This window comes from Pteropus vampyrus, unplaced genomic scaffold, assembly GCF_000151845.1.
Source record: "Pteropus vampyrus isolate Shadow unplaced genomic scaffold, Pvam_2.0 Scaffold25, whole genome shotgun sequence".
NCBI lineage: Eukaryota > Metazoa > Chordata > Mammalia > Chiroptera > Pteropodidae > Pteropus > Pteropus vampyrus.
The window spans coordinates 3,580,847-3,605,528 of NW_011888806.1; the positions used below are offsets into that span (position 1 = coordinate 3,580,847).

The 24,682-nt window shown below is 32.8% G+C and overlaps 1 protein-coding gene and 1 pseudogene across 5 annotated transcripts in view; one reads left to right on the plus strand and one right to left on the minus strand.

Moving 5' to 3' along the window:
- Positions 1-24,682, minus strand: part of PDLIM5 (PDZ and LIM domain 5) — a 192,875-nt gene that overhangs the window by 77,831 nt on the left and 90,362 nt on the right. For 4 of the 5 annotated variants that reach the window (XM_011356275.2, XM_011356274.2, XM_023528422.1 and 1 more), the window contains 2 exons: positions 2,497-2,539; positions 445-860 (listed from right to left, as the gene is read on the minus strand). In XM_011356275.2, the coding sequence (XP_011354577.1) occupies positions 445-860; positions 2,497-2,539 (459 nt within the window). The remainder of the gene's footprint in view (positions 1-444; positions 861-2,496; positions 2,540-24,682) is intronic. The other variant, XM_011356276.2, reaches the window with a different exon arrangement.
- Positions 9,363-9,481, plus strand: LOC111737354 (annotated as a pseudogene).

Consider the following 24,682-nt stretch of genomic DNA (forward strand, 5'->3'; position numbering starts at 1 on the left):
GTCTTATAAACTCATTTCCTCTCTTCTTAAGATATAATACATATCTTAAGAAGCTGACCCTACTATAACCACTGTTTAAACTTTTTGTGGCTAATAAAAGGATGGAAAATTTGAGGAAGAAAGATTCAAGATTTGCCTTGCATTATAAGTGCCAGCTGCTCAATGTTGTGACAGGACTTGGAGAAAAAGAGTTACAGAGTATGTTACATGGTTCACAACATGTCAAAATGCATAATTAGGTTTTGATTAACCTTTAATTGCCTTGCAGAAAGTGCTGTATATATAAAATAATATAAAGCTACAGGTTAATGAAGCAAATAAAACTTCATCTCCCTTCCTTCAAAAAACAGTCGATTTGGGGGGATTTAGATTAAGTGTTTCCTGGAAATTGCCTGAAAGAATAGTTTTGTTTGATAAGAGCAGAAAGCACCCTTGGCCACCTACCCATTTTGCTGTTTACTGTCACCCTGGGATCCTCTTCTCTGTCCCTCTGCTAGCTCCTGAGCAGTCTCGGAACACACGCTGGTGACTGTGGGCTGCCGTGGGACATTAACTGCAGGTTTACCAGCGCTCAGTGCAGGTGAATGCTGGTCAGCACTAAGATTGGCATTAGCATGCAGTCCAGATGCAGCGAATGGGGGAGGAGTGACAGCAGCCACGGGAGGGGAAGCATGTGATGAAGTGGTCGCGTGGGCCGGGGTGAAGGCGGACGATGGTGATGGGATGGATGTGACTTTTGGTGAAGACATAGAACCAAAGGGCCGTGGTGTCTTATTGTAGGCCATGTTGGTTGTGGAAGTGACTTTGGACACAGCAGGAGATGAAATGGGTACAGGTTTAACTACTTCTTTAGGTTCTCCCTATGTAAAATAAAAATAAACATACACAAAAACACACCAAATACATGCAAAATAGATTCACTGAAAAGAACACACAGCAGCTAGTTTTTAAAAAGACAAACACAATTATGTTAGCAGCCCAAACTTTACATGTTTTTAGATAAAAACGATGAGTTGATATAGCATAACATGCATGCTAACTGTTCCCAACATGCATATAACACAGATGCACACACTGAATTTTTTTTTTTTAATAAAAATGAAAGGAGTTTCAAAATATTTAGGAAATAGAGCAGGAAAGCTATGAAAAAGCCTAAAGGCCATCATAAGTGTCAATTTAGACATATTCCAAAGGAAAAAATTTTAAATACCCCAAATAAATAATACATTGCTAACCAAAATGTTTATTTAAAAATATCCAGAGTCTCAACTATAATTCCATCTTTCAAACATGTTTAATTACTCTCTAGAGCATAATTATTTGATTCATGCAGAAGCAACAGCACATTTCTAACTCTTCAGTGAAAAAACATATAAAGAAGGAATAAGATCATTTTCATCTAACTCAGAAATGTGCACATTCTAATTAATTATTTTGAATCAAGAAACTGCTTTTAAAAAAATCTACGAAAAAGCAAGCGAATTAACAAAACAAAATCCATCCTTTCCCTTTCCTGCAATCTACGAGTTTCTCTCTCTGGAATGTTTTAAGATATCATTCAGGGAATTAACAGGAGTAAAATTCTTTCCCTTTTCCAAAATAAATATTTAATAGTTTCATGAGAGAAAAAAATTATCTTAGACATTTCTTCACTGCTATAAGCCAAAGAAAAAATAACTAGTAAGAAAGAACAGTTCCTCCTAATATTAACAGAATGTGTTTGTAAATCCCTATTCCAAAGCAAGTGCAAAGTTTTTTTAAAAAAAAGCAAAACAGGTTGAGCTTCTATGACATTCAAGAAGAAATCCCTACTCACCCTACCATCCTGGATGAAAAACAATAAAAAATTTTAAAAAGCATGTAGTGGTGGCTCTATTATGTTTAATTTTAAGAAAACAAAGGTAGTCTAAATTAATCTTATAAAGATAAAGCTGAGGGGGGTGGATATCTCAGCAAATCAATATCAGTAATTCAATGGAAAGACACAAGTAAAAGAAAAAAGAAAACCCCCAAAAGAATAAACCAGATGTATATGAATAATGGTTTAGGACAACTTAAGGATATATATATGAAAAAACGAGGCATTTGCCAATAACCTAATCCAAAAATACTCTGAAAATGTAATTTAAAATTTATTATTATTAATAAAAAGTTACTAAAGACACTGTGATATTCATTTGCAGTAACTACTTATTTATTCTCTTTAGAATATGTGAATAAAGATAGGCAAATTAAAAGTGAATGTAAGAAATTTGGGCATAAGTTATTGATAATATATGTCAATGGAATAATGTTTCATAAAATATGTATAATTACAGATAGTAATTCTGTATGTGTTGATTTCAATTTTCCTCTGTCATCTTTAAAGGGACAGAAATGAGGTAAATTATACTGAAACAATAAATTGTCAGTATGGCCTGAGAAAGGAATGCAAATTAAAGGCAATCAGAAGGGACTATCAGATGGTACCCTAGTGATACAAGATAAGAAACACACCTTTTGAACAGGAACCGGCTCGGGCCTGGGTGTAGCAGATGCTCTAGGAAGAAAAAAGAGAGAGAAAAGGGGGGAAAAAACATGAATTTTTATAAACTTGCAAATTTCTTATTAATTTAATCTTAACGTTGTATACCTTAACATATGCTAAATCAATAGAATTTAGTTTCATAATTCATGGTTTTGACTATTCACAATCTACTAATCAGTTCATGGAACTCAAAAAGCTGCAAGATCCAATACTCTTACACACTAGGTATTTGTGCTCTACATACTCAAATTGGAAAGACAAACACCAAACCTGTTTGTTAATGTACTCATAATTAATCTTTAAATTAAAGCTATTCCTTATCCAAAGGGACAATATATAATAAACATGACTTTCTGATCCTTGAGTGGTTCCCAAAATATCTCATCTGAATCTCAATCTCCAATAGTATCTGCCTTTTCTTCTAAAATCCATGAATATGTCTATAAGATATTAGGTATCTTTGTGAAGATACTGAATAAATTCTGGTTGAACTGGGTCACCAAATGAGTATTTATATTCTTAAATGTGTCTGCAAGTTAATTTACTTGTTATGCTAAAACTAAACTGTAAGTTCTCCCATTAGGCTGTCATTTCAGTCAAGGTGATGACCATACCATGTACCATTTGAGTCCCAGTATCAGCACTGTGCCTGACATGTACTAGGTCATCAGTAATGAGTGTGGAAAGGAGAAAACAAGGACAGGACAAAAATCCATGCATAGGACTGGACTACTTCCAAATTCAAATTAATTATTTTTAATATATATTTTAGTCTTATTACTGTCCCTTTGGTTAGTGTGCTGCACAAATAGTAACAATAATTGATCTAGAGCAATTATCTCAAACAATCATGACAAATAACCGAGTGACAGCTATTGTTATCCTTATTTTTCATATAAGGAAGTTCAAAGTTAAAGTAAATTACTTACTAGGATGGAGCTAAGGCTAACAGTTCTTATAACAATATACTGGCTATAGTCAAAGACAGTAACTAAATGACTGAGAAAGGTTCTAATGATTTAAAGACTATCCAGTATTAAGGTACATGTTGTATTTAATAATGCCAGAAGCAATCTGACTCCTCTTATATCACACAAGCCTGAAGATAAGACATCAAGTGCAGAATTTAAGAAATGTAACCATTGTAGGTAAATAACAAGTGATAACTTTAAACTACAAACCATGAGATCATTTTACTTATAGAGACAACAAACATATCACCAACAGAAGATGCTAGCATAGGTCTCTATCAGCATAATCTAGTAATGAACTTCCAAACAACATTTTTAGCAGCAACTGAATTTTCCAAACTAATTTGGTTAGCTAGGGCAAGCACCGATTGAATAACTGGCTAACCTAATGAGAGGCTATAATATGTGGTTACTGCTACACAAAATTATACTCTGCAGTTGCCTAACTTTTCATGTGTATTCTCAAATAGACTTTCCACTTGTATGCTCAAATTTCTTTTAGCTTGGAGGGTTATTATAACAAGCAAAGGAAACAACTTTGAGTACAGAATAGTGGCATCTTCGTTTCATTAAAATTTCACAATATGTAAATCATAAAGGATCTGTGAATTAAAACCACCCTAGACATTATGGACAGTTTGCCATAATAGAGAGGATGGTATCTTTTTCCATTTGGATCCTTATAGGTCCATGAAGCTCTTCTAGCAACATAAAAACAATTTATAAAAAGGAACATGATGTGTAACAGTCACTAGGCTTCCGAACAGAATAAAATGCATATGTTCATGCTATGAAAACAAACTCTTTAGTTTTTTCTAGATATTCGTTCTTATTTAAACAGCGTTAGCAACAATAACAAAAGCCACAGAATAGTTTTCACTAATTTTGTAGTTTGACATCTTACTTTATTGAAAAAGCATAGAATGTTAATGAGTCCTAACACACTTTGCGAATTGAAAGTTCTACAAAAATACTACTTGAAATTCCGGATTCACAGAAAAAATTTTAAAATCTGAAACTTCAATCTGCTTGCCCTGCTTCCTTCTGATAAGGTCTCACAAGTGCAGTGACATGAATTAAGACAAGCAGTCAGAGAAAAGAACTGCAACAGGCCCTCAAATTCCCAGGATTGAGTCTGTTACATATTAAAAACACCAACGTTTTATACAAAATAAAAAAAAAAAAAGCAGACTAGCTTATAGTTAAATGTCAAATAAAACAGTTAACCCTAGATGTACTAAACATTAGTTCTATTGGTTTAAATATTTAAATAACCACCAAATGAGTCATGGAATCACTGATACTTAGAAGTTTCCTTAGAGTTACTTTATCATATGCCAATTAGGTTATTTGTCTGACCTCTGTTTGAATATTTACGGGAGCTCACAATTTAAGTCATGCAATTTTTTAATGATTCTGTTTAAAATGGCCTTCATTTTTGTGTGTTATTTCGCTTTTTGGAGTAAAAAGAAGTTAACCTGTCCGCATTAAAAATATTTAGAAAAACAGCTGAAACACATATAAGGTACATAAAATCTATAACATGCATTAATTACATTTTAAAAGATCAGTAGACTATGTAAATCTTATAAATGTAATTACATACTTGTATGACACAAACTATTATGGTTAAGAAAATTTTTAATACATGACAAATAAAATCTACAAAATTAATAAATAGCAGTAAAACCAGTTTTTTTTAAAAAATCAAACTTTACTAATTATAGAATAATGAAATTAAAAGATCACCTTTACTTTCAAATGTGTAAAGATTTTTTTTTTTAATGTTACTACATAATGCTTGTGAGACTACTCTATATATTACTGGAATAACTATGTATCATTATAGCTCTTTTGGAAAATAATTTGGCATTAGTTTATGAAAAGCATTGAAGAAAACTCATGCTTTTTTATATATTAATCAAGTTCTGGGAATTTATTGTTAAGAAAATAATCTGAAATATGGAAAAGGTTTTATGTGTAAAAATATTTCTTCCTTACAGTGTAACTTATAATAGTGAAAAATTGTAAACAACCAATTAAACCTACAAAAAAATTGTTAACTGCAATATAACCACATGATGAATTGGTATACAATGATTAAATCATTCTTAGAAAAAAAATGAATTGCATGATAACATGCTTACTTTATCAGGTTAATTGGAAAAAGATGACATAAAATAGCATGTACAACATGATCAGTGCATAGAAAAAAGTGGATAGAAACACATCATTTTAATAGAGCCTCCATATTAATAATGTTTGTTTTTTTTCTCTTTTGTATGTTTTCCATATTTTATGCAACATACATGTGCTGCATTTTATAATAAGTAACACTATATCTCAACGCACCCTTCATAAAAGCTACTTTCCAAGCCACGAAACAAACAACCACCAAAAAAAACATTGTTATCAATGATATTTGAGAAACTTGAAGTTAGAGTTACATGAGCATCTTAATCACAGGACTCTCAGAGTCTTTAAATACCTACAGAAGAAAATACTATGCATTGTTGTCCATACCTATCTGAAGTATGGAATACTCATTTATTTAAAATATTCATTTATTTAGGGAGCATTTTTCAAGACTCAAGTTAGGAAGAGGAAAATCCCTCTGGGAAATGATATTTTAAAGAAATTACATCTCTGTAAGTTTGAAATGTTTACTTAGGTCTCCTATATGCAGCTAAAATTAAGGGGAAGAAATATTACAGTCCATAAAATCCTCGAAACCTTTAATTGTATAGAACATCTTTCTTATCAAACTAGTGCTTTCTTGAGCTTTGTTCAATAAATTATCCAAAGACTATGAGCATAATTTAATCAATGTACATATTTCCTATAGTCCCTGGGGGAAAGTCCTAACATACAAATAAGAAAAACTATTCCTCAAAAGTAAAATTTTATAGTTGTTTTTTCTTTTTAAGAAAAATATTATATTGAGCATCTGCTCCTTTACCTTGGAAATGTCATAGAGTACTTAAAAGTGAATAATTTTGCAAAGATTTTAAAGAAAGTTTTAAAAACAGGTGTAATTATTAAAAATTATTCCTACATTTTTCTCCTCAAATCCTGGGAAATATACAATAGGATAACATATTTCCCTTTCAACCACAGTGATCATCACAAATCACTTTTGTGTAGTGTGTTTCAAACCAGCGGAGATCTTGGCAATGGCTTAGTGCCACAGACTCAACAATTCGCTTTTTGTTCTCTCTTTGCTTAGTGCAAAGCCACTGTATGGGAGTAAGCCATGATGGTGAGAGCCTAGTGCCTTGGCCCAGTGCTATCCTTAGCTCACAGAATTCAAAGAACAAAGCTGTCAGTGTGGCTAGAACAATCTATTCTGAAAGTTGATTAATTTTTGTAGGAGCAGTATCCAAAATAAAAATCCCTGATGCATTACAACCAGAACCTCTGGCTGAACAGTTGAAAGGAGTTCTAAGTTATAACAGATCGTATTAGAAACTAGAATTGTGATGCTCTGGTTAGAATAATGTATAGGAAATATGTTGTAAATAAGCAACAGCTCTATCAAGGGCAAGATTTAAAGGAATCAATCAGAACTGCACCTTAGGAACATGGTGTTATATTTAATGGTGTTATATTTAAGTTGTATTTTTCACTAATTGATGCATTTTCTAATACTACTTTTTAAAATAACAAGTTTTTAATTAATAAAGTAGCTAATGAATGTTCACATTAGTGTTTAAGAATGAGGAATTAAGCAACAGAACTAGACTGATAAATATTATTCACAATATTTATTATGTATTGGTGACTGCTTCAATCATATTTAAGATACTTAACTCATAAACAACCATACAGAAAAGAGGAGGATTCTTAGTTCACCTTCTGTGAGATGAGCTTTATCTAAGTTTCCCACAGTATAGCCATCTTTGGGCTCAGTGACCTCAGGACCCATAAACACTAGGGTACATCATTAATCACTTTAATTGCAAAGTTGTCAATTTGCAATAACAAAGCAAGTCCAGAAGGGAAAAAGTGAGCATTCAAGTGTGCAGAAGGATGTCTCTTTAAACAATTCCCCTATATTTTATTGTACTTCCAGTCAGTTTACTTTCCTAAAAACTCAAACCTAAATCACTTATGGCAATGTATCAGACTTTTTTCTAAATAATTTGAGACTATGTAGATTATATTTTCCATTAGCAAAAGTAAAAAAGTTATATATCAGCATATTATAGCACCTTTTAGTTTATAAAAGATTATACTTACCATATGCACATGCAGTCATACACATGGTTTCACTTGCTTTTCTTTCTTTTCTTCCCTTTCTTTTTCTGTCTTTCTTTTCCTCTTTCTCATTCTTTCCATCTTCCCTATCTTACAATGGGAACTAACAAAGTATATTTTTTCCACTAGAGAAAAAGAAATAACCCAAAACTGGGCAGACTTTAAAGAGTAGGAAAAAGAAGGTAAGACGACGGAAGCAAGGGAATTACTCTAGTCCATCGAACCACCTGGGGTCCCCTCTGTTTGAGCTGGGTTTAAAAGTGGATAAGGCTCTGAAAAGTCCAGTACAGGCAGTTATCACTTGATAATGACTTCCCCTGGTAAAGGTGACAGCTCTTGTTGTAAAGATCGTTTTTTGGAGGTCATAACAGTTGACGGGGTTTCAGAAGAAATTTTCATCAACCAGTTCTAAATCAAGCCAGAGAAGGAGAGAGGGATGGGAGGAAGAAGAAAGGACTCCTGTGAGCTTCTCTAATTCACATGGTATACTATTTTCAAGGAGAAAAAAAAATGCAGAGGGAGGAAGGGAAGTAGACAAGGGAGCATTAGGCTAAATTTAAAATAAAATATTTCCCATTATATAAATAATGAGAACATAACCGTCAGCATTACAGCTACCATTTATTGGGGTCTTAGGAGAGGTTCAACACTAAATTAAAGGCCTTATATATAATATATCACTTAAGTTTCAAAAATAAAGCCTAGATGTCAAATAACTTGGACTAGTAAAAAGTTTAACACCAATGTCCACATTATCTTCCCTGTAATATATCCATCTCACCCAATAAGAGCCAACAAATTAACAAATACTTCTTCCTCTCATGATGTGCTGCTTTATTTTCTGTGGCTGAAGTTCACCAATTCAATTCTATCAAGATCTTCAGAAATGCAAATGAATACTGATCAATTTTAATAACTAGTTTTGGTGACAGTTTTACATATTACTTAACATCCTTCACTTAAGAGCATCCTTTCATCTGCCCAGTCGTCAACATTTATTGAGCTGTTAGTACTGTTCCAGGGTTTGGGAATACGGTGGAAGACAAGTCAAAGAAAGCCCCAGCCTGAAATCTCCATCTAATGAAAGAGACAGATAATAAGCCACTAAAGAAGATAGTTTCAGAAGTGATAAATGCAAAGTCCAGTACAGGACTTTAAGTCCAGTCACACTATTCTAACTTGATTTTAGATGGAAATTTATTTTTACTCAACATTATTTCTACAAGAACATTTTTATCAGAGCAGAAAATTTCATCTATCCATGATGCCTCCTGTCCACATTCAAAATAACCTCAGGATCATTTAAGGGGGAAAAAATGCATTTTTCTAACTAGTATTTATAAAATAATTTCTATCGAAAAGAATGTTGAAGTGGTTGTATAATATTTTAGATATGTTCAAGTTAAATAAAAAGAATTCCAAAGTTCAGGATATTTCATTCTTATTACTGGTAAAATTCTTTTACAGAAAATACTGTTTCAATAAAGGGTATATGAGGAATCTATTTTATTTCATTCTTATTACTGGTAAAATTCTTTTACAGAAAATACTGTTTCAATAAAGGGTATATGAAGAATCTATTTTATATGCCCCATTGTTAAGAAATGGCCTACAGCCATGCCACCCTGAACAAGCCCGATCCTGGCTGATCATGGAAGCTAAGCAGGGTCGGGCCTGGTTAGTACTTGGATGGGAGACCACCTAGGAAGACCGGGTGCTGTAGGCGTAAAAAATAAAAAAAATAATAATAATAAATAAAGGATTGTAAGCTGACAAGGTCCTTGCAATCTGTGAGGTCAACCAAGGGTTGCCTCGTCTAAAAAAAAAAAAGAAAAAGAAAAAGAAAAGGAATGGCAAACTTTACAGTAAAAAAAAAAAAAAAAAGAAAAAGAAAAAGAAAAGGAATGGCAAACTTTACAGTAAAAGGCCAGTCAGTATTTTAGGCTTTTTAGGTCACAGGATCTTGATTCAACTACTCAGCGCTGCTACTATACCAAGAAAAATAACAGACAAAATGTAAATGAGTGAGCATGATTGTGCTCCAATGAACTTTATAAAAACAGGTGAAGAGGCTAAGTTTTATCTGTAAGTCATAATTTGCCAACCCCTGGTTTAGATCATTCTATAGTTTTGATTATAACAAACCTTCCTGAAAATAATCCTACATGACCATGGCTTTTTGGGACCCTAAACTTCATAATCATTCTGCAAAATCAAACACCCCTAATTACAGTCTGTTCAGACACTGATAGGTATAAGAAATGAGGTTAGCTTCTCATTATTCAATCTGTGGTTGTGGGACACTACTTTTCAATTTCTTTTAACTCCTCTACCTCATACTGCTTGCAATTGAATGATCCATCTGAACTTCCAAACCACCCTGATACTGAAATTTAGTGAAGGAAGAGGTTTAATATTATGAGATTAAGGATGACATTTAAGCACTATTTTTAAGTCTGCTATTCGGCACCTCAGTTCATTTGAGAAAACATGAAGGCTAAAATCTCTCTCATTTTCTGCTTCTACATATTAGAAATGGAACTATTAGTATGTAATTGTTTTTTTAAAAAAAATCTAAACAACTAAAAAGGACGCAGTCTGCATTCTATAAGAGAAGCTGGAAAGCATAATTTCTTTTTTTCTCATTCTTTTCAACCAAACCTCTATACTTTATTTCACAGTAGGCATGGGTTATAATACTTTTAGGATTGATATAAACAGAGCTACATTCTCTGAAAACCTATGAGGTTTACATCTTCCTTTGGGCACAAAAGTAATTATTCCTGTTTAATATATCTACTCTGCTAGCTCCAATAAGGTTGAGAAAAAAATATTTATCAACATAATATTTCATTACTAATATGAAAATAATGGAGTTTGCAAAGCAAATAATCTGCCTGTGAAAAATTAGGAGTCTCATTTATACACCTACATTTTTCTGGCTCTTTCATAACACTATTAAAATGCCCTTGAACAACAAATGTGGTTAAGATTCACATTAGGAGAGCAGACATCAATAATAAACCATATATATAATTGGATTTTCACAGACTTCTAGCAGTGCATATAAAACTGCTTCAGGAAAACCTTGATAAGGGTCAGATGCTGGAGCATAGGATAAAAGTATTACAAGCAGGCACAATTCATAACCTGATGTTTGTCTACTTATTTCTTTATTCCTTTTAGGAAAAGCTTAAGAGCCCTAAAGAGACAGAGCCTAGCTTTCATATTCAGGCTTTCTGTTAGATTCTGTTCTTCATTGACAGCGGAATTCTTAACAAATAGGAGAAACAGTTAAATGAAGGTTGCAAGTCTAGGTTACCAACAAAATTAATTGGCTACTCTGAAGTTTTCTTTGTTGGTACAATGGGGATAGTAATCCTTCCCAGGCAGAATTGTTTTGAGGAGGGAATGAGGTCATGTAGGCAACACTCCTAGCAGAGCAACTGGCACAAAGTAAGCAATGATGGGTATTACTTTCCTACTCCTTATGTAGAAAATTTGACCCCGGAGTTGTGGAAATTATTCTGTTTCTGATTGTATACTGCTTATATTCAAACTAAATTATCTATCAAGGTAAGTTTCAAGAGAAAACAAGAAAAACAACAAACTAGAAATGGATGAGAAAATAGCACTTACTGAGTACCCACCAACTGGCAATAATTTCATTTGGTCCATTACATAAATTATCTCATTTATTCTTCCTGAGAAAGTAGTACTGTTCTCATTTTAAATACAGGAAACAAAAGCTAAAATAGGGTAAATAATCTAACCACAACTTAGAAGTTGAAAATAGCAGAACCAGGATTTAAACCTAGCTCCTCCAGATGCTGTATATGCAGCCCTAACACTGTTTCTATGAATAATATCAAACAAAGTGCAAGTCACAAAAGTAATTTTGGTAAAAAAACTCCATAGAGAAATGGTTTCAAACAATTAATAACTGTTAACTTTCTATTAACTAATAACTATTTGTTTCAATCACATTATTTATAGAATGTTATTTGATTTAATTCATGTAAACACAGAAATTACTCATTATAAAACATACATATAGGTATATATGCAGTTAATACAGAGATATATAGAGATAGATAATATATGTAAAGTATCTATCTACCCATCTGTTTATCTAAAGAAAGTGCACATTTTACAAATTGAGTAATATGCACATAAATAAACTTCAGAAAATTCTCACTTAAAGCTTAATTAACATGCAAAAACACAGAAACAAGAGCCTTTGGTCTATTCTTCCTTATTTTTCCAAAGAAGAGCAGAATTTTCCCCCATAGCAATAAGAATTCTCTAATAACTTCATTTTCCAGCAGGATGGGGCTGGAAGTTCCTTAATGAACATCACCTATGGTGCTAAATTGGCTGTTTTGTTTAAAATAACAACCAAGTTCTGAAATTAGCAGATCCCAAGATAACACATCACAGGATCTTCTTGTGGGTTTGTGTCAAAACCTGTTTATATCTCCTGTTCCTCGTGATCTTGAGAAAATAAAATGGCATCATATTCCCTGTTACACCTATTGAAGGTGATATGCTACCAATAATCCAGATTGATTCAGACTACAGGTCTGATGAATATCCTGTGATCGAGGGGTGTATACTGAGCATATAAAATTACAGAAATACCATGATGGTACCTTTTCTATTTGGTTTTGGCTATACATTCATATATACCTAGTCAATGAAGACATTATCTATCTATCTATCTATCTATCTATCTATCTATCTATCTATCTATCTACCTACCTACCTACCTACCTACCTAGTTTGTCTTGATATATATGTAAAATTTGAGGCAAGTTTTAGTTTCTCTTCTTCATTAGTAAGTAGGCTTATACAGTTCAAAATATATACAGACTATTGTTCAACACTGTATTTAGATTTAATCTTTAATTTGAGATTTGGACTCAACTTTCTTACCAAATGAAGTACCTAGGTAGGTAGGTAGGTAGGTAAGTAGGTATGTATGTAAGTATGTATGTAGCTATGTATGTATGTATGTGCATATATATATACACACACAGTCAGTGAATGATACATTTTTAGTGTTCGATTCTTTTTGAAGCAGTCTGCACTTTTATAAACACATACCCTTATGTTCTAGTCAGAATCTAGCTCCTGTCAACTACCAGATTTGTTATGATTAGTATGACTTTCTATATTACCGTAAATATTTTTAATCAAGCACTTTCTCGTTCTTGACCAATATGTATTATACCCAATGTCACTTCAAGTTCAAGGGCAACACTGCTATATTTTTTCCTTAAATTATTTCATTAATTTATTAATTTATTCCACAAATATTTATTGAGCCCCTAACAGAGCAGGCTCTGTTGCAGAAGAGGGAGTACTGGCAATGAATAAAACAGACAAAAATCCCCACTTAAAAGGCGCTTACGTTCTATTTGAAAGAGGCAGGCAGACTAAAAACAAGCAAAGTATGTTACATGGTAATGAGTGCAATGGAGTGTAACAACACAGGACAGGGGCAAGGACACCTTATTTTATATAAAAGAATCAGAGAAAGTCTCCATAATAAGATGAAATTTGAGCAAAGACCTGAAGTAGAGAGTTGCAGGCAGATCAAATAGCAAGTGTAAAGTCTCTGAGGCAGGAATGTGCCAATGGGGCTGGAATGAGAAAAAAAGCTGGCAAAGCAGCGAGAGATGAAGCCAGAGAGATACCCAGGAGCCAGCACACATAAGCTGCTTTATGCCACTAAAAGGACCTTGTCTTTTACTCCTCTAAGTGAGATGGAAAAGTATTCCTAAGCACAGTACTTCATTTGGGTAATAGTCTGTATATGTTTTGAACTGTATTAGACTACTTACTAGTGAAGAGACTAAAACTTGCCTCAAATTTTACATATATATCAAGACAAATATGAATAGAAAATAGCAAAATAGCTCGTTTTTTCTTCATACGTCCAAAATGTAAGATAATGCTCTTTGAGGTTCACATTTATATGCTCTCTGTCCTATACTACTAATATTATAGGCACAATTTTGCCACTAACTTTTCCCAGTATATCTCTTTTTCTATTCTTGTCTAGGCTAAACATATTAAATTACAAACATTTTTTTGTAAAGTGAGTATTTTTAGGTATTTCAATAAAATTTGAGACAAGCATTCCAGCAGTTAGCACAGCCTTATTAGGAAAACAGTCTGCTGTCGTGTGGAGAGCCCGGAAATAAAAACTTCATTCTTTTTAGTCTCAACTTAGGTTTTTCCATTTATTAAACACTTAAAAAATAATTTTGGGTGGGTTTAGGTTTTTTTAAAATCTGGAGATAGTTACTCAGAGTCAAGGAATTTAAAAATTAATTATTGAATACAGCTATTTTAGCCATAAATAAAGCCAGGACTATCCTTGTTTAATAACTTAAGGTGATCCTTAATTTCACATTTAACAGTTCGGAAATTGAATCTTGTCCAATATCCTCATCACTGAATCCCATTAAATTAGTTCAAAGTATTCAATATAACAGTATCTGGATCAAAAAAAAATTTAAGCCAGTAAATGTTCAAATATTTGATTTTTAAAAGTTCTCAGATTATTTGTGATTAACTTCACATTTATACTATCACTTAGAAAGGACTGAAACACGTTTTTTTATTAAGAAACTACTTTTATAAAAGCTAAATTCTGATTCTAAAATAAGACAATATTGCTTATATTTCTGATTGATAATTTAATGGATTTTGTTGTTAAATTTAAGCTCCATTAGAATTCCAAAGCTTTCCAATGTTAACAAAGTATTACTTTTTTTAAAACAGATGATAGAAAACATTATAAATTATATCTGCTACTCTAATACCTCTGTCACTATACAAAGAAAATCTGAAACTGTAGCAAACTAGCAACGCATTCTGCATATTTTACCAAAAGGTAAGTTTGTTACCCTGACAGAACTAATTCCCTCCACGACTGTTTGAATCCAATAAATTAGAATAGTGCTTCCTAACAGTACACAACTCACAACATATGTGACTCATCATGCAAGTTCAACAACATCCAAACTGGTCTACATCTTTCTGTGGGACAAATCCTCTGATCGAAAGCTGAAAAACTGGCAATGTCAAATTGTGCAAAAATTTCTGGATGCTTATTCTCAATTTTAGTATATATCTCATTGTAGGTTAGAACAAAATAGTTCAAATTGGTCCTAGGGTCCAAGGACTGCAAATTATGTAGCATTGACATAGACTCCTGTTTCCTAACTTTTTATCACAAAATATAATCAGAAATCCACTTTATATCATGACCTACCTAGTATAAATATGAACCAATAAGGCATAGATCTTCACATGCAATCCATTAAATATATATTCTGTTCCAGTCCAATTCATTTACAAAACAAAAAAGGGGGAACGGGAGATGCTATGCCTTACTCAAATTGAATGCATAGTGAGCCTCGGTTTGATAAACATTAATTTGACCCAAAAGCAGAGATCAAAAGGATCTGGAAGCCTAATAGGCCAAATAATAAACATGATGGCTAGCTAACAGTGGTCATACAATAAATGTTCACTAAACTGAAACAGCCCAGTCATAAAATAATATTAAACTAGTTTTAACTTTTGAAAATGACTGCATTCAATAATATCCTCAAAGGCACAAAATAAATAGACTTAGCAACAATAATAGTTAACACAGAGTTCTGGCTAGGACATGTCTGTAAAACTCAACCTCACCAAATTTGCTTTTGACAGAATTATAATCACTGAGAACAAAAGTGCTGAGCATACGCTACCATACGTATGGTTCCAACAACAATATTGTCTAGCAAGTACTTATAAACTGAACTAAATGACAGAGATTTTTCCCTATTTGATTAACTTGTGAAAATTTAGAGAAGCCAAACACTAATACCTAACTCCTAAGACAAATAATCTGAACTGTATTAGATTCTTTAGTGAGAGAAAAACACATCCTCTTATCTGATAGTTCCCTTACATCAGTGCTAAGCATCCCCTCAAATATCTCTAGAGAATGGGAAAAGGAGATTCCTATCATATTTCTCATTTGCATCAATGGTTATAACCCAAAGGCCCAATCAAACATGGCAATAAAATATAGTAATTACAGATCAGAGTTAGCAGCTGTGTTCGTGGGCCACACCCAAGGCTGTGGGTGAGCTGCATACCTCAATTAATGTTGGGACCATATTTGAGGAAATTAAACTTGCATTATAATTTTTGTTCCTGTTTTGACATGCGCAACATCTAAGAATTTGGTTGATTTCACACATGGCCTTGTTTTCAGCTGTCACATAAAACTGCAATTTACCATCTCAGTGATCTCCTGTTTTCTAGGGAAACCTGCCCCAAAGCAAACACTAGCATATGCTTATGCTTTGGTGTTCCTATGAAAACAAGATGTTGCATGACTCATTGCTCTTCTTGTTAAATTGTGTATCTTATGTGAGTTCTGAAGAAAAGGACTAGCAGTTAAATGTGCTAAAATATTGATGAGTATGACTGTAAGAAACCAGTTATTTAGAAGAAGCATTTGTAGAGATAGAGCAGCCCTATAAAAATAGTACTAGATAGAAGGTCAAGTTCAGATAATTACAGCTTCCACTTCAGAGTCACCAAAAATATTTGCTGCAACCTAGATATTTGCTGTAGTCTATGTTCAATAAAGTTGGATACTAAGAATACTAGGGCAGTTTCTGAAACTTGACAAAATACTCAGTAAAGGCTTAAGAAATCAAAGAATCATACAGATCTTAACAGATCATCTAGACTAACTTTACATAATATCAACATCAAAATCATAATTTTTTTCAGGTTTCCTGATAGATAAAGAATAATAACTTGTTCTATGTCAAACTATTGCAATTTCCTACTAATCTAATCCTCATTCTATGATATAAATTTATTTTCTTTCATTTACAAAAGTAGTGAGCATGAATATCTACATATAGGCTCAAATATCATTGCTATAGCTGAAATGCTCTAGACAAAAAAAAAAAAAAATCATCATTTAACTACTTGCAGAGGAAACCCAACACACGGTTTTATTAAAAACAATCATCGAGATCAATATTCATTTATATAACTTGTCATTAATTTTTTTTACTACCAAAAAAAGACTTAGATAGTTCATTTTACAGAAAAATAAGAAGGGATTTACTTATGCTCTCATCTAGAATAAAAGTTAAGCAGTAGATCAAACCTGAAAGTCCCAATTTTTATTCCCAAACTAGGTTAGTATATGATGCTTGGTGGTTATCCTTGAATATTTCAGGGTCTCATATATAAAATAAACAAAAGCACAGCTTCTCTAGTTGAAGTTCGAGTATGGGCAGATACTCACAATGCACTTCACTGGCCTCCTGGTACCACCACTACAAGACACTTCAGGATAGAGTTTAATATAGATGAATCCTCTTATTATAGATATAGACAGGAAAACTGAAGTTCAGAAAGATTAGGATGACTACTATTTCACTGCCGTTTCTATTACACTTGAAATCTTAGCCTTTCTTTGCCTCATTTTTCTCATTTGAGAAATGGGTATAATAATTCCCATCATCTACCTCACCATTGCAAGGAGAGAGCATGACTTCAAGAAAATTAAAAGCATGAATTTTAATTGGAGCCAAGCAAGATTTATATCTCAATACTATTTTCACAACAGTTAGTCAAAATTAATTAAATTATCTGAATTAATTTTCTTGTATGTAAAAGAGATTACCACCTATTTCACCGGATATTCTGAAAATTAAATGATGTAATATATGTAAATTATCTAGCACTATACCTACAACTTGTAGTTGATAAATTAAACAGCCATGAATTTGTAAAGCACTTGCCTGTATTTATAAAATGAATCTACTTAACATTGTAATCATCATTGGGCATTATCATGGGCCAATTCATTATAAGCAGCCTATCTCACTACTCTGGTACTTCAGTAGTGGCAGAAGTTAAAGATTTAAATGGAAAATTTATATCCTAAAGATAAAGTTAAAAGCAGAAGGATTCGTCACCTTCATATTCAATTCTATTAGGACAGAATTCTATAAAATCCCCTAGGAGAAATAGTAATTGACAAATTTACACACACTGGAAACTGAGTTTTTATACACATATTAGCACATTGCAGAGGTATTTTATAATATATTACAAGATTTTTTTTAATGACAAAACCTGCTCATGAATGTGATAATGCTATTTCCTTCCTTAAAATTGTTCTTATACTAAATGCATTTGTAAAAATTATAATTAAATAATTAAGTTATTATATGTTGACTGTATTCTTTATTAGCTAGTGTAGTCATTTCATGGTGCCAGGTACCCTATCTATCTTGTTTACTTCTGTATTCTTAAAATATGTGTTGAAAGAATGTATAATCTGTGTATGTCTATATGTAGTCAGACCAGAAAAGCATATACCAAACTTTGTTTTCTCTAGATGATACACAAGTTTCTTATTTTCTGTGTCTTCAAATGTTCTTTAATATATATGTAATTGTTTTACAAACAGAAAGTAGCCATTAAATATTTTCTTAAAGAGAAAAGGGCTTTAAATAAAAAATAGCAGAGAACAAGGAAAACAGCGGCATTAAGTTGAAAGCCACTTTAAACTCAAAGGATTTTGTAACCTCTTGATGGAACATCTTCCATCTAAAAGTACATGATGGCACGTACTCAGGAAAAGGGACACAAAGAAAAGCAACTAACTACTTTAAAATAATACAACAATGAAAATTGTATAAAAACAACAGAAAGATGAGAAATTCAATAACAAAAGGGAAGATGAACGTCTCATTCTTCGCAGACTTCTATGACAAAGTGATTGCAAAGACATTATCTGCGGAGATAACATTGTGGAACAATATAAATAAATACATGAAAAATGTGAAAGAAGAGTTTTTTTGTAAATGTATTTTTAGAAAATATTTTCACATTTCCCATAAGCTTACTCAGTCCATTCCTCCTCGAATGCCATGTCTCTGTATACTCTCTGAAATGCTGAATTTCTTTATGTATAAGCACTCAATTGGAAATATGCAGAAACTAAACAAACACATAAAGTGCTCTGTGATTTGGCGAAGAGAGATGGGTTCCAGGGTCACCGGAACGGCACACTAAGTGAATCCATGTAGAATGAGTGGGGCTGTGGCTCACAAACTCTCCTTTAGTGCCCACAGTACCTAGGAGTGCTCTTCATGGGACACGGTAGACTCTGTTACTGAATTCTGATATACTGAAGTCTCCCAAATTTTAGTTCAGCAGTGAATATTTATTTTTCCATACGAAAAAAAAGATTGAATATGACTTTAAAAAGGCATTGTTAAATAATCTTCCCAAAATGATGATATTGACAAGATGGCAAGACAAGTAGAGCTCTAAGTAAGGTAAAATTCTCACCCACCAAATAGGAAGTCAGTGAATAGTAACCTGATAATTCAAGAGTCAGCAGATGATTATTATTTAGAAGTATGAAGGTAAATACCAGGGGAAATAACTGGTTGCCTCTGATGAAAGAAACCAGGTAAGAGGAGGGACAAAAAATGAGATTGCTGTTTTTTGGATTTTGGGGGTTTTGGGGGGGGAGGGAGAGGGTTATGGATAATGCTTTTAATTAATTTCTTACACTATTCGTATAAAATATTTTGATAAAAATAAAAGTAACTTTTAAGAAGTACATTTGGTGATTCAAAATATGAAATAAACTAGTACCATTAGTGATATACACATAAAGAGAGACAATTTACAGCTAATACTTTCAAATATCACATAAGAAAATTAGATATACTAAAAAAACAAAGGAAACCCACAAAAACGTACACTTCTAGCAACATACACACCTTCACTACATTTCCAGCTACTCCCCTCCTGTTCCAGATACACTAATCACAAACTAGACAAACTAAAGTCACCCAGGCTTGCCCTGCCCTTTCCAGGCTCCATGACCACATCACAGCTGTGCCAATGCTTTTTCCCGACGTGCCTTTTTCCTTACTTGCCACCATATGAAACTAGATCAATTTTTTTTTAAGCCAATATCAAATACCACTATTTCATTAAACAAAATCTAAGGAAAAAAGATCTTTTCTTTCTCTATGATTCTATTCTTTATTATATTTTTCTTACGAAAATTTTTATATTCTGACAGATTTATATAATATTCATATATATAAAACAAGATTTTTTACCTAGAGTAAACTTCGCTATATTTAAGAGATTTTTATATCTATTTTCATTCAATCAGTTAAGACTCTACTGAGGTTATAGAATGCATTATCAGAAATTAATTCTAATACTGTATCTTTAAGGGACCGCTATTTAGACAATATTTATGGAATTAGAATTTAGTCTATTCTCATTTTTATTTTAAAAACAGATCCTAAATTTCAGCTATAATCCATTTCATAAGACAAGCTTTAAAAACATCGTTTAAACAATACTTCATTTTCTTCTTTTTCCAACCACAAGAATGTTGCCCACATTTCTTTAAACAAATGTCTCAGCCACTCAACCCGACAACTTGTGGATATTTTAAAATTATACTAAAGAATATATTGTACTGTCAAGAAACAGTTGTGACTAAACAGAATATATAATTTATAGAAAAGATTAAGCTCTTTAGATTCTAAAAATAGTTAACTGCAATGATACATAAAAAATAATCATCGAAGTGTTTGTTTTCACCCACGGGTCATCTCGGCTAGAGAAGCATACTCTTTTTAGGCATTAGGTAGTTACTGAGAACAATGATTCAACAAGCTTTAAAATCACTGGGCAGAGTTAAAAACGTCTTTAAGTAAGCAAACTTTACTATGCAATACCTTTGCCTACTTAGTGTATAAGAAATTAGTTCATATACAGGGGGAAAAAAGTCAATGGTCCTCTGCAGAAAATGAAAAACATATTTCTTAAAGCAAAAGGAAAGGATTCTTCTTCTACTCCTCCATTTCCTCTTAGAAAACAATTTATACTGAGCTGCACAGGAAAATTTCCCTTTCTGAGCTAACCTCAGTTGTTATCATTTTTTCCTTTATAGGTCATATACTGGACAAAGTAACTACTTAGGTAATCATTATGTTGCCTGGATTTAATCCCTCATGTTTATGCATATTTTTTCATCTCTTTTGTGTTAAAATTCTGTTATGAGTATTGTAGGAGATAACACATAGCTGAATAAGAAATTAATCTTTCCTTCAAGGGTGCTACATTTATTTGGGGAGATGAAGTGAACAAGCAGTAAGGGCCCATGGTAAAACATATGGGCTGTGGGGTAAGAAAGACTTGACTCGTAGAATCAAAATCTCTGGGAATGGAACCCAGTAATTTGCTTCAAGCTTAAGTTCAAGAGAATTTCAGGGCCTTGATTTGGCAAATCTAAGGAATACCCTTTGACTTACTGCACACTCAAAAATTTATTAGAATCTTGCTTTAGCACAAGCAGTTTACGAAGCCCCTTGCAAACAGTAAATCTAGCAAGTCTTCATTCAGATTACTAATTTTTCTATCTTTAGCATTTGGCAGAATAGTTGGTATAAAATAGGTACACAATAAATTTACTAAATAAATTTTAATTAATAAATTAAATAGCTTCACTGAAAAAAAAACAAAACGAAACTGTGGCTCTAAGCTGGAGAAAGACTAGGTAGAAAACTCTGAGATGGGAACGATTTTTTCTAGCAGAAGCATTAAATAATTTTACATTTCCTAACACCAAGTGCACGTTGCCCTTAGCTTTACATGCCCTTAGTAATACATGGTAGGGTAATCCTCTCACCCTGTTCTTTGTGAGTCTGTTTTCAATTAGTTTGTTCTTTTTGTTCCTTGAGTTCAAGCTTTTACTCTTTTTTATTGTTTTTTGGGGCATTTCTCATTCTCTTAGTTCTTCGTTTAATTTTATTCCAACAAGGACCTCAACTTCATACTTCAGGTAGAGTGTACTTTCAAGATAGGTTACACCCTATTTTCATGGATTACTTTCTAGTAATGCTTGTGTAAATAAGATGCCAAAATATTATGATTGGTAATTTTTAGTAAGAAAAATAATAAACATATCATTAATTATAAATATCAGAACTATTCCCATTTTCCTTTTAAATGAGAGAGCTGTTGTCAGACACTGTAGAATTTCAAAATTAGAGTTTTAGAATTCCAGACTTTCAAAGTTCCCAAATTAGACATACATGGAACTGCAAGTTATCAAAGCTTAAGTCAATCTGTGGTGTCTCAGATGGATATTATGAAGTGGGCCAACTAAGCTAGCACACCACTAAAGATAATACACCAAAGTTATTCTGAGAAGTGATAAGCTCTAGCCAAAGTCACATTGTTTCTTTGTTATCTTTCAGTGTGTGACAACAGATAGAGCTTAAAATAATTTTACAAGGACAATGGCACATGTTAAAAACTTGCTAACAAGCCTTTTAGATTCCTCATCTTCTGTGATTCATTTAGTCTTTGCATATCAGAAAGTAATCAAAAAGTTTCTACTAAAGGCATAAATCTTTATGAAACGTCTTAACTTTGAATCCAAAAAGAGTAAAATGTTTTTTACGTAGAAAAATAATTCACATACAATAATTGAATAGGATAAGAACAATATTTAAGACTACAGAGATTTCTTGATTAAACCTTATAAAATAAGCGAACTAAGAAAATGTATTCAGATAACAATTCTATTGAATCATATAATTACATAATATTACATTATAATTTCCATATAATTAATATGTGTGTATTTGTGTATATGCTAGATATTGTACCACTGACTTCAGCAAGGAAACACAAAAAGCTTTAAATATCTACAAATCATCATAAAAATATGAGATACTGGTATTATTATTTTACTGGAGCAATTTGTTCCTGAAAATTTGCAGAATTTTAGAATCATGATATGTATAAGACCTCTTTAGACTCCAAGTCTTCCAATCATGGTACAATTTATCAATCTCAATTTTCTTAGCAGTTGTAAAGAACTTGGCCCAAGGAATGGTTAGTAAATATTTAAGAATGAATGAGTAAAGTAGCTGGCAAAAACTCCTTCAATAATAAAGAAGCCACCTCTGACAACCAGAGCAAACAAATATATCTAAGAAATGTGACTGCTCAATTCACTGTGCCAAGGTGGGGGCGGGGGGGGGGGCGTGGAATGCACTAATAGGTTTACCACCTATATACAATACTGATGAGTAACAGGCGACAAAGTTGAAAAAGATTTCAAAAAGAAAGAGAACAATACTGGAGAGTAATAAACTATACTGGCAGTGATAAAAGAGACAGAGCAGGGTGGCAGAAAAACAGGCACTGACTTCGGAGAAGAAAAAAGAACCAGAAAAAAATGTGAGTCAAAGTACAATCTAAATTTAGTACCACAATAGCACTTTGGCCATAGGGCTTTTATAGGGGGAAAGAGAGGGAGAGGGCAAGAGGGAGAGGGGAAGGGAGAAAGAGAGCGAGCATGTAGAGACAGGCCTTAAGAGGAAGCTAAGCTAACAGTCATTTAGATTTCAGTAGTCCTTAAGAGCACCAAAATACTACACTAAAAATACATCTGTTAAATAAAGGTATACTGTAGAGAGTATGGATTCTACAGCCAGGTTGCCTGGGTTTAAAGCAGGGTGCTGCCATTTACTAAAGGGGCAACCTCAGTAAGTTAGCTTTCTGTGCTTTACTTTGCTTATATATAAAGTGGAGAAAAAGAATATCATCTATTTCACAGGGAAGATGCTGTATTATATATGAGTAACTGTATATAAATTAGTTAGAACAGTGATTTAGCTATAATTACTTGACAGATATTCTAATACATGGCTCTTGTTCTCATTTTCACCATCTTCCTACATACCCAGTATCAAGGTATGCCTCAGACAATGAATGCTATTGGAAAAGTTCACTTAAGAACTGATATCATACAGATAAAATACAAAACTCTCAGACTAATATGAAATATTAATGTGCCTAATACCAAGAATTCAGTTTAAACTAGAAAATTAAAAAAAAAAAAACTCTCAAGCTTTTTGTGACATGGTCATATGTCAAAACCAGAAGATGTAGCCTCTGAAGCCTGAAGAAAATTTGCAAGCATTGGAATAAATACGGATGAGCTTAAATTTCTGTGCTCATCAAGAATGCTCTCTCTCACTCCAAGCAAACTCACATTGCACGTTAGTCAGAAGAGAAAGGTTACAAGAAAGTGCCTGCTTTCCACTCTGCTAGTGATTTTTAAAAAAATCAGAGATAGTGTTTTTAATCTTGGCATGGTATGATATGCCAAAGGACATACTGGAATTGTAACGAATTAGATAGTTTGAAGAAGAAAGATATTTTGGAAATGTCTGCTTCTATCTTTGAAACACAAACTACTTCTGGAAAAGGGCAGCCACATAACAAAGTCCAAAAGACTCATTCTCTGAGCAGATGTATATTAAAAGCAACATTCATGAAGTCTCAAAAAAGCTAGATGCAAGCTGCATTGGCTGACCCATGCCCACAATATCCGTAGGCACTGCAGGATGGACAAAAGAGAAGCAATATTAACTGAGCATATACAACATTTTGTCCAGACAGCATTCTGTCTGTAGGGTCTGCTCCCTTCTAAAGATGAAGAATGGATATACCCTCTGACCTACCTATTCCAGTTCTATATATTTATCCTATAGATGTGCTCACACATATATGAAATGAAGCATGTTTAAAGTAAATGTTTAAAGCATTGTTAATAGCAAACTAAATGTCCATCAATAGGAAACCAGTTCACTATACTTTGGTACATCCATGTAATGGAACATTATGTACCTATTTTTAAAATGATCAAGTTTTTATTATTGATATAGAAAGATCCCCAAGATAAGCTGACATTTAAAAAGTTAAAAAAGCAAGACAGAAGACAGTATGAACAGCATCTGCCATTTGTAGGAAAAGAAAGAAATGTACG